General features: G+C 50.4%; 1 protein-coding gene across 1 annotated transcript in view; it reads left to right on the top strand.

Moving 5' to 3' along the window:
* Positions 1-2,423: 2,423 nt before the first annotated feature.
* Positions 2,424-11,231, top strand: part of mkxa (mohawk homeobox a) — a gene marked incomplete at both ends in the record, with an annotated part of 26,475 nt that continues 17,667 nt past the window's right edge. The window contains 4 exons of the mRNA XM_080515147.1: positions 2,424-2,599; positions 4,858-5,017; positions 7,215-7,368; positions 10,407-10,841. Coding sequence (XP_080371273.1) covers positions 2,424-2,599; positions 4,858-5,017; positions 7,215-7,368; positions 10,407-10,841 — 925 coding nt within the window. The remainder of the gene's footprint in view (positions 2,600-4,857; positions 5,018-7,214; positions 7,369-10,406; positions 10,842-11,231) is intronic.

Below are 11,231 nucleotides of genomic sequence, written 5' to 3'. Positions count from 1 at the left end.
GTTAGAGGAGGAAGGTGCTCTATAATCTGGTGTTCGAGGAGGAAGATGCTCTATAATCTTGGATGTTTTTGGGGAGGAAATGTTCTATAATCTGGATGTTTTGGGGATGAAATGTTCTATAATCTGGATGTTAGAGGAGGAAGATGCTCTATAATCTGGTGTTAGAGGGGGAAGATGCTCTATAATCTAGAAGTTACAAGAGGAAGATGCTCTATAGTCTAGACGTTACAAGAGGAAGATGCTCTATAATCTAGAAGTTACAAGAGGAAGATGCTCTATAATCTGATGTTAATGTGATGAAGATGATCTAGAAACTGATGTTAGAGGAGGAAGATGCTCTGTAATCTGATGTTAGAGGAGGAAGATGCTCTATAATCTAATGTTAGAGGACGATGCTCTGTAATCTGATGTTAGAGGAGGAAGATGCTCTATAATCTGGAAGTTAATGTGATGAAGATGATCTAGAAACTGACGTCAGAGGAGGAAGATGCTCTATAATCTAGACGTTACAAGAGGAAGATGCTCTATAATCTAATGTTAATGTGATGAAGATGATCTAGAAACTGGTGTCAGAGGAGGAAGATGCTCTGTAATCTAATTGTTTCTGATCTGGAACTATATATTTATTGTTTTTATTGTTTCATTGTGTAAACGAGAGAGTAAATATGGTGTTTAGTGACCCGGTGTCGGTCTCGAGCCTCCCTGCAGCCTCCCTCCGCCTCAGACAGCCTACTTCCCTGCAGCCCGCTGCCTTCCCCCCCCCCCTCTCCCCCCCCCCCCCCTCTCCTCCCCTCTCCTCCCCTCTCCTGCCCGTGGCGCCCCGGAACCGGTGTAAACCATCCACGCTATGTTCGCAGGCTCGGGCCGCGTGCTAGGAAACACGAGCAGGGTGCGATATTCAGAGTCCCGGGCGGCGCCGCGCCGGCCGCCGCATAAAAGCGGAGGAGGAGACGGCGGCGCGTGCGGTTTGCGCTCTGGATCTCGGGAGGGGAACATGTGAGCAGGGAATGGGCCACTGGAAACGGGATTATCGTTGCACACAGCAGAGAGACGCAGGAGGGACCCGCGACAGGTAAAACCGGCCCGCTGCGCGTTTTCTCTCCTCTCGCTGGACGATTCTACCGAAAGAATTACACGTCGGGCTTTGAATGAACGGGAGTTTGCATGACTCATTAATCTGACACAGAAAATGAGGAATAGAACAGGGAAAAAAACGTGGGTTTACTTGTCTTGATCGCTCTTTTTTTTTTATTTTTCTATTTTTTTTATTTTTTGCACCAACTCGCTGCAGATGGCACCACATCGCGGTGCGTCCTTTTCCCTCCGTGACAGCTTCAATATTGAGGGAGTCCGAAATTGAAGGTGAAAATCAGGCAGGAATAAAAACAACATGTCACTTTTTTTTTTTCTGGAGCCTTTTTTTTTTTTGCAGGCTTGTTTGTTTTCGCACCAGAAAAGCTGGTGAAAGCAACCGACTAGAATAAAGCGTCAGTGAAGAGCAGAGGAGGAATATTCAAGGTTGATCCGCACTTCAATTCTACTGGAGCGTGGAATAAAAAAAAAAAAAGTCACGCCGATGTCTCTTGTTTATGCAAAATCGAGTTTATTTGCGTTAAATGGAATTCAGCGACAAAGACAAATGAGACGAGAATAAAGATTTGCAATTATTGCGCACAAGTAAAGTGAAAGTTTTTCACGCACCTATCGGAATTTTTTTTATTTATTTTTTGCTCACTTCTGCCACACATCTGCACCACTTTTGGAGAGAGAGTGGGGGGAAAGTAAACCTTTGTTGTGATATGGAGATGTTTGCGCTCTAATGACGCATCACAACAGCGCCGTTACGCACGGTGCGCTGCGGCTGCAGTCACCCTGCAGGCTGAGTGTGTGTGTGTGTGTGTGTGTGTGTGTGTGTGTGTGTGTGTGTGTGTGTGTGTGTGTGTGTGTGTGTGTGTGTGTGTGTGTGTGTGTGTGTGTGTGTGTGTGAGAGAGAGAGAGAGAGAGAGAGAGCGAGAGAGAGAGAGAGAGAGAGAGAAACTAATTCCACAGATCACGGTGAAATTATCAGTTATCTGCGACTCTTTGCGTGTTTTCAAGGACCAAGTCGTGGCTCTTTCATTCTCCAGGAATGAAAGTTGTTGACATTTTTCTCCTCTGCGGATCCTCTCGGACCAAAGGTCCATTTTGTTTGGGGGGGGGGTTTATTGATATTCTATATATAAAACGTCCTTTGTAACACATTCCCATTTCTCCCACAGGTGAGACGGGTGGACACTGTGATAAATCCCTGGAGATTTTATTTTTTCAACCTCCTCTATCTTTTTTTATTTATTTATTTTTGTACTTTTTTTTATTTTTTATTTTTAAATATTTTTATTTTTTTTTACGCGTGAGGGAAATCAGTGGACTTGTTGGAGCCAAAGATGAACACCATCGTGTTCAACAAGCTGAGCAGTCAGGTCCTCTTCGAGGAGAAGGCGAAGGAGGTGGAAATGAGCAGCAGAAATTACTTGGAAGTGATCGACGGGCAGCATCCAGACCTCCTGTCCAGCAACCAGACCATCAGGGACAACCAGGCCATCAGACACAGGCGGAGCGGGTGAGCTGGACAACTTTCTTTTTTTTTTTTTTTTTTTCTTCTTTCCACCTCTTCTTTTCTCTCGAGCTGCTGGTCTGCATGTGTGGGGATGTGGGTTAAATTTGGAACTCTTGTATTTCATGCGTATTGTGAGGAAATTTGGTAATTGTTTGATTATCTCGTCACCTGTTAAGACACCAGTTGAAGTACTGAAGACTTGTTGGGTCATGGTGTTAAAAAAAACAAAAAACTTTACCAATGAAATCGCCTGCGAGCTTGTGCGTAATTATGCGTTTACGCACTGAAATCAGACATTTACGCGGCGATACAAAGCTGCACTCAGTCGCTCCCACTTGTTTTCACCATCTAATCACTATGAAACAAATTCAGTCCTCCAGCTTGAACCGTTTTTTGCTTCTTTTTTTTTTTTTTTTCTACGCAGTTGGGATGAGATGGTTCAGAAAATGCGCACTCGCCGTGCTCCGGTCTGGTTTGTGTTTTTGGTGTTGATGCGCACCGCTAATCTTGGAATTATTAAGTAGGTCAGCGTCGTTCAGTAGCGCGTCTTATAGAGGTCTCCATCTGTTTCCAATAAATAAATTCACCCTTGAGCTCCCTGTGTGGTCTAGTCAATCACATAAAGACCTGCTGTGTTGGTTTCTTTCTTTTTTCTTTTTTCTTTTTAATATATGGGCCGTACTTTGTTTTTCTGTGATAGGAAGCAGGTGTTGTGGGAAGACGTGTTTATATTTGCATGTTTACCGGGAACACATGAGCGAGATAAGGAGAGTTGTTCTTCTCAAGGAGAAACCTTCAGCGGTATGGAAACAATGTGAGCTGAACTCGTGTAACTGCAAAGTGGAAGCGTCTGTACTAATGAGGGACATTAAAATATTAAACACAGAGGTGAGACTGAGAGAGAGAGTGAGTGTGTGTGTGTGTGTGTGTGTGTGTGTGTGTGTGTGTGTGTGTGTGTGTGTGTGTGTGTGTGTGTGTGTGTGTGTGTGTGTGTGTGTGTGTGTGTGCGCGCGCGCGCGCGCGCTGAACCAAAAGTTCAGAACATGGAGTGAAATGTCCTTTCGGATGTTCATAGCGATCGAGATTACAAGGAAAATATTTGTAGAACATGAACCTCAGGCAGACTTTGAGGTTAGACTGAAATATGTTACATCTGCAGTCAGTGGAGCTGTTTTTTTTTTTTTTTTTGGGGGGGGGGGGGGGGGGTAAAGAGAGACGCGGAGCGCAGCGCCACACTGACATCTACAGGTTTGTTCAACCTGGAGCTCCAGGTGAGGCGCAAGAAACTTGGAAGAAAGAAAATAAATAATCTTAGACATATTAAACGGTGCAAATATAAAAATTGAACCATATTTATTTGGATGTTTTGTATCGTTTTGTATAATTATTCGTTGGTGACTCAAGGTCTTTGGCTTCTTTCTTGATGACTTATTTATACTTTTTCGGGGTGTAAAAGCTGCAGCGGTGACCGTGACCCGCTGCACTGTGCGTCATTTCTACTCTATTCGGGCGCGTGAAAGCCAATCAAGGCAAAATATATAAAATTAAAAAATTACATCTACATATATTTAAAAAAGAGAAAAAAACGTTGTTTTTGTTTGTTTCGTTGCAACGTGTTGTGGTTTGTGGGGACACGCAATAAAAATAAACCCTTTTTTCCTCTCTTTCTTTCCCTCCTCCTCCTCCTCCTCCTCCTCCTCCTCCTCCTCCTCTGTTCTTAATTGCCTTCTGTGCTTCTGGTGAGAAAATTGCGCACGGATTTCTGGAGCTTCACGTGTCACGACTAACGCGTCCAGACAAACGTGCCGCTCCACGACACTGATTGTTGCGCTTCAGTGAAACAAGTTTCCTCCTCGTGGCTCCGGATTGTTTCACGATCGGCAGGCGCTTGAGTCCAGTCTGGACTTGTTTACCAACAGTTGCCGTGACGACAGGAGGGACACTTAAAACAGATCAGGTCGAATGGATTTCTCCAGCTCCGCGCTGAAATGCACCTGCACGTGTGAGGGTCGTGGTCTTAATAGACCCGAATGGAGGCGGCCAGAGACTTGATCCGTGTAATTTCGCATGCTTTTTTTTTTTTCTTTCTTTTTTTTTAATGTCTTGGAAGTTATTGGCACGCCTGCTTTCAATCTGCGATCGTTTACTCTAAATTGCTCTGGTTTATTTTCCTATATCTTAACCCCCCCCCCCCCCCCCTGTCTCGTCCCACCACATGTCTCCTTTGCCGTCTCACGCGCCCCGGCTCTTCTTCCCTCCAGGGGTCGTCCCAGCGGCGGGAAGGTGCGACACAAGCGCCAGGCCCTCCAGGACATGGCCCGGCCGCTCAAGCAGTGGCTCTACAAGCACAGGGACAACCCCTACCCCACCAAGACCGAGAAGATCCTGCTGGCCCTGGGCTCGCAAATGACTCTGGTGCAGGTCAGTCCGCCCACGTCCGTCAAGGGGTTCCACACAAAGCGTCACCGGGAGGTTCTGACCGGGGGGGATTTCTCACGGAGCAGATGTTTTTACATTGTTTTACATTCTTTGTTTTTGTTTTTTAAAGTTTGATCACTTGATCACATCCAGAAGCTGTTCTGGAGAAACCCTGGATGTCGATCAGTCGTTTTAAATCTCACACCGAGGTGAAAAAACAACCTGTAGGTCACGTTCTCAACTCGTCACTTCCTCTGAAGCAGTCTTACGCCTTAAAATCCACCAGAAAAATACTATATTCTGCATTATTTTGTTGGGATTCTAAACCGTCAGTCTGGTGCATGAACGCAGACGGAGCCTCTGCTTCAGGCGGTGGTGCTCCCTCTGCTGATGACAGGACACAACTAACTGAACCTCCAGCAGGACGCTGCAGAAGGCCTTTAAGTGTGTGTGTGTGTGTGTGTGTGTGTGTGCGCAGTATCATCTGCTGACAAGGTCACTGATACGGCCTCAGAGAGTCTGCGGCGGCTGCCTCGGGCCGCCGGCCACGGCGCTTAATCTGGTTCTCATTTTCGGGAGGCCTGACGGAGGTGTTTGTTTTGGTGAGAGCGAGCGGAGTGCGGAGGAATGCTTTGTGTTGGACACCGGGGATGCTGCGCCGTACACACACACACACACACACACACACACCAGCAGCCGGGTCAGAGGTCACGAGGAGGATTTGTAGAAGTCGGGTGAAGACGATCAGCAGCATTATTCTCACATTCCTCGGCTGGTCGGAGGATTCTGTCCAATGACTTTCACTGGCCGGTGGATTCTCGGCACTGGGATGATGGTGGGGAAGCTCCTGCCAGAAATTTGTCCCCAAAAAACCCCTGAAAAACGTTATCTTCTTTAGTTGCTGCGAAAGAAATACGAGGAAATATTCGAGTTGGGGACGGCAGGTCATTAAAAGCTGCTCTCGATTGGCATTTTTCACCATTTCCTGACATTTAACAAACCTTGAAAATTCATCATGTATTCAAAAATCACCACCGCCAATCACGTGATGCGAAAGAAATGTATTAATTATAGCTCTGTCTTGCTGTTTCTCTGTGCCTGGCCATTGACGGAGGCTCGCGAGCGACGAGGTTCTTCCACTGTGGCGTCCAATCCGGCTTTTTTTATTCCCCCCCTTTGGAAACACCCACCTGGCACCAGGTGTCTTAACGACACTAAATCTGTCATGTTTCAGCTCGGAGGGCAGATTTTTTTTTCCGTGTTAAACGCTTTTAGACTCTATGCCGACGACACCCTGCCATCCCTCCGTCCCGCCACAGACCCCCCCCCCCCCCCCCCCCCCTTTCGCTTTTTCCTAATCCCTCCGGTTGTCATCTGAGCAGGCGCTCTGTCCTCTCTCACCTCGTTGGCGTCCGTCCTCACGCCGGGACGGTCCCAAAAACCCCGGGCCTGGTCTCAACCAGGCCTGGCCACATGCACCACACCAGATGCCCCCCCCCCACCCCCCCACCCCTCCCCCTCCGGTGTGCCACAGCGCCCGGGCTCCAGACAAAAGGATGTGGGATGGTCTCAGTTAAAAGGGAACACGATACCGAAGGAGAGGATCAGAAAAAAAATAAGTACTCCAGCATACGGCCCGGCGAGCCATCCCCTCCAGCCCCCCCAGCCCCCCCCCCCCCAGCCCCTTCATAAGCCGCTTGAAATCTATTGAGCATGAAAAGTTATTCTAGTATAACATCTAATGGTCTCCCGTCCCAGCGAAAGGAAGAGCGCCGGCTCAAGTGTCTCTTTTATTGCGTCTTGAAGACGGTGTCGGAAAAAATTTATTATTGGAGGGAGGCCGTGCGAGGCCAGGATAAGCACTGGGAGGAGGGGTGGGGGGGGGGGGGGGGGGGGGGGGGGGGGGGCGCACATCTCGGTCGGAACATTGGTTAATGAAACGTTGCGCTCGCCGCCCGTCCAGCCGGCCGGCCGGGCGTTGAATGTTTCTGCGTGGCGTTGAGACGGAGGAGATGCACGGCGAGGTGTCTCTGCAGAGCGTCTGGGGTGTTTCCTGCACTCTGCAACCTGACTCTCTCTCTCTCTCTCTCTCTCTCTCTCTCTCGGTTCTCCTGAATGAGACGGATGGCAAACAATGACATACGTTTCTCCCCCGAACCCCACGCCCCTCCCGCCTCTCACCCTCCGCTCCTTTCCTCAGGTGTCCAACTGGTTCGCCAACGCCAGGCGGCGGCTGAAGAACACGGTGCGGCAGCCGGACCTGAGCTGGGCGCTGCGGATCAAGCTCTACAACAAATACGTGCAGGGCAACGCCGAGAGGCTGAGCGTCAGCAGCGACGACAGCTGCTCAGAAGGTACGCCGAGTCGGCAACAAAAGGCCTCCAGAGGAAGTGAAGGGTAGCGGCCCTACCCCTGGCCCTTTACAAAACCTGCGAAAACAAAGTCAATGGTCATAAGAACCCAAAGACACCAGGCTGAAGCAGAAAGGTCCGGTTTTCCTCGTTAGTAACGGTGGATGGCGGTCCAACTCCTCTCCGGTTGCTCTTCGCGTTTCCATAAATTCAGTCTTGCCTTGCAGTTGGATCGTTAGTATTGCAAAAAGCGAATAAAAGCTGAACCACCAGGAATCACATTTCCACCATCGCGTTTCCAAACGCTGATTACAGTGACGTCTCACCATTTAGAGGCCCGATGTTTCACCTCGTTGTGTATTTCTATATCGCCCATTCAAGTCTACTTGATCCAGTCATAACTAGAATGCTGGGTAGTTTGTTTGGCTCACTGCTCTCTCCGTATTTAGCCGTTGCTTTCACCTGCTTCCACAGAAAATCACACGTCAGATGCAGTTTGGATGAAGGCACCAGCTCATGTTGAGATTTACTCATTTAAAAAAAAGGTCATCGGCCAATTTCCCGTGCAACTTTTGAGAATTCCAGTTTCAGTTATTGATTCAAGAGCTAGAAATTAACACTGTAAATGTGGAAGATGAAGAATTTCTACAGTGAGAAAGTGTTTCACACCATGCTACTTGGCTTTCACTGCCAAAAGCACCGCAGTCACTTCCTCGCCACCGGATCGTCGAAGGGCCGACGCGGTGGTGCCCCCGGCCCGCGATCAGGTTAATCAGTGCCGCGGCGCGGGGACTCGACTCTCTCGCTCCTGCTGCACTGGACCAAGGACGATATAGCGGCAGTCTTTGTGTTCCTTTTTTTTTATTTGGACTGCGTCCGTGTGCGATCAGTCTTTAATTTACGGTGTTGTGTGTGGATGGATGGGATTCTGTCCTCACACCAGCGCCGACGGCTGCAGGTCGACGTCCCGCGGCGAACTCGATGCACCCTGCGGGAAACTTTCCTGACATCATGCGTCTCGTGTCCCCAGAACTTAAAACGCAGCGTGAAGACATGGCGCGGGGCCCGAGGCCAGACCGTCGCCCAGAAAGCCGGACGGCGAGGCCGGTGGGCGCCGGCACGCTGTCATTAGCGCGGCCTCGCGTCTAACCCAGCCTGCAATTGGAAACGAGCGGCTGTCCGTCAGCCGGAGAGGATCCCACAGCGGGGGGTCTCTCGCTCGCTCTCTCTTTCCCTCAAAACATGCTTTGGGAAGCATTTTTGAGAAAGCGGCGTAAGAATGAAGCGAGGGGACGAGAGGGTTTGTGGCGTCGGGGATCTCTAATTAAACCTTCAACGGGGCGTGCGGCCGGCCGAACGCCCGTACGGTGTTTTTTGCGTTGTTTTCGGCCACAGCTCGCTACGTCTCACCCGTCTCCTTCCCCTCCTGTCACATTATGGTCGTCCACAAGCTCCTGACCTCCACGCCGAGCGGGGCCCTCCGATACGTCCCTCTCAGCCGGAGCTTTTTTTGTTTCCGCGGGCCTATTTATGGCGTCCGATTCCGACCCCGCATTCCTCTCACTGTCCTGAAATGGTCCGGCTTGTTTTTGGAGAAGCCGTGAGGATTTACTGCCGAGGGCTTCTGATACGTGGGAGCTAGCGCTGCGATGCAGCCGGGGAGGAATCGAACCTCCAACCTGCCGCAGTTACACTGATTTCCCTCCTCCAGGGGATATATCTGGTTTTCCAGTGCAGTGCCCCCCCTCCCCCATCCCCCCTTTCCCTCCAGGTAGAGTCTTGTGCTTTAAGCGACCTGGAAATGATTCATTCACTCCGGTTTGGTAACGCTCCCTAACGTCTGGCCCGGGTTCTCCGTCTTGATCCCGGTGCCAGTTTTAAAATCTCCTCTGCCCTGGCATTTACCTTCAGAACGACCAGGCGGAACGAACAGAGGAGAGAAAAATCACTCGATATCTTCCCATTGCTTTTCCCATGTAATGTGACCGAAAATGTGAAATTATAGGTCAGCTTGTCATGAGGCTGGTGTCAAATTACACAGAGCAGGGCTTGGATTAAATAGCCTGAATTAGCTTAGAATAGTTTTCAAGAAGTTGCCTCTTCAATCACTCGTCTAAATGGGGCCTTAGATGCTTTGTTTTCAAAATAAGTCTTCATGTACAGTTTGCAGCTGCTGTAACTGTTCCCCCTGAAGAGAACAGTTACATCTCATTACTACTACTACTACATTACTCTTAAAATGTTTTGTTTTTTAAAAGAATTCATTGTATTACCTTCTGCTTGATCGTCGTGGTTTCATATAGAAAAAGGAAAGACAAATGGAAAATGCATCACCCCGACCCTGGCTGTTCCCCCCCCACACTTTGACTGTTCCTCCCCCGACCCTGGATGTTCCTCCCCCAGACCCTGACTGTTCTTCCCCTAGACCCTGACTGTTCCTCCCCTAGACCCTGACTGTTCCTCCCCTAGACCCTGACTGTTCTTCTCCTAGACCCTGACTGTTCCTCCCCTAGACCCTGACTGTTCTTCTCCTAGACCCTGACTGTTCTTCCCCCAGACCCTGACTGTTCCTCTCCTAGACCCTGACTGTTCCTCCCCTAGACCCTGGCTGTTCCTCCCCTAGACCCTGACTGTTCCTCCCCCAGACCCTGACTGTTCTACCCCAGACCGTGACTGTTCTTCCCCTAGACCCTGACTGTTCCTCCCCAAGACCCTGACTGTTCTTCTCCTAGACCCTGACTGTTCCTCCCCTAGACCCTGACTGTTCCTCCCCCAGACCGTGACTGTTCTTCCCCTAGACCCTGACTGTTCTTCCCCTAGACCCTGACTGTTCCTCCCCAAGACCATGACTGTTCTTCCCCCAGACCCTGACTGTTCTTCTCCTAGACCCTGACTGTTCCTCCCCTAGACCCTGACTGTTCCTCCCCTAGACCCTGACTGTTCCTCCCCCAGACCCTGACTGTTCCTCCCCTCCACCCTGACTGTTGAGACTCTGCCTGCTCATGTTCTTGATCTGAAGTGATGTTCTTGGTGTCTTGCAGATGGGGACAATCCTCAGAGGACACAGAGCGGCCCTGAGGAGCTCAACAAGCCCTCCATGTACCAGAGTGTGATCAAGAAGGAGGGCTCCTCCATGGTGGCCATGGGGATGGGGATGGGGATGGGCATGAGCATGGGTATGGGTATGAGTATGGGTATGGGCATGGGCATGGGTATGGGTATGGGCATGGGCATGGGCATGGGCGCGGGCCTGCGCTCGGCCGCCGAGCCCGACGACTACGTGTCTCCCCCGAAGTACAAGAGCAGCCTGCTGCACCGCTACCTGAACGACTCGCTGCGCCACGTCATGGTGGCCAACGCCGTCATGGACGCCCGCAAGAGGAACCACTCGGGCTCCTTCAGCTCCAACGAGTACGACGACGAGCTGCTGTCGCCGTCCTCCTCCGAGGCCGAGGCCAACTTCGTCTACCGGACCGGTAAGGAGCCGCCGCGACTCGCGCACCTTCTCTCTCCCCCCCCGAGCTATCTCTGCTAGCGGCGCTCCGGCGGCATCCATTTTCATTGTGTGTCCACCCTCGCCGCCGACGAGTCGAAAGACTTTCGTCGGGCTTCACGTGGTCAAAGCGCAGCGGCTGTACTGTCACCTCACACACTCCGTGTGTGTGTGTGTGTGTGTGTGTGTGTGTGTGTGTGTGTGTGTGTGTGTGTGTGTGTGTGTGTGTTTGACCCACTTCAGCTCCTGTCAGCAGGCTTTAACAGTCCAGACACAACAAGGCCATGTGGAGCTCGCTCGCTCGCTCGCTCACTTCGCTCACTCGCTCGCTCGCTCTCAGACTACTGCTTGGCACGCTTTGATCCGGAGTCCA

This window comes from Blennius ocellaris (assembly GCF_963422515.1).
Source record: "Blennius ocellaris genome assembly, chromosome: 19".
NCBI lineage: Eukaryota > Metazoa > Chordata > Actinopteri > Blenniiformes > Blenniidae > Blennius > Blennius ocellaris.
This window is presented reverse-complemented; position numbering and strand designations above follow the sequence as displayed.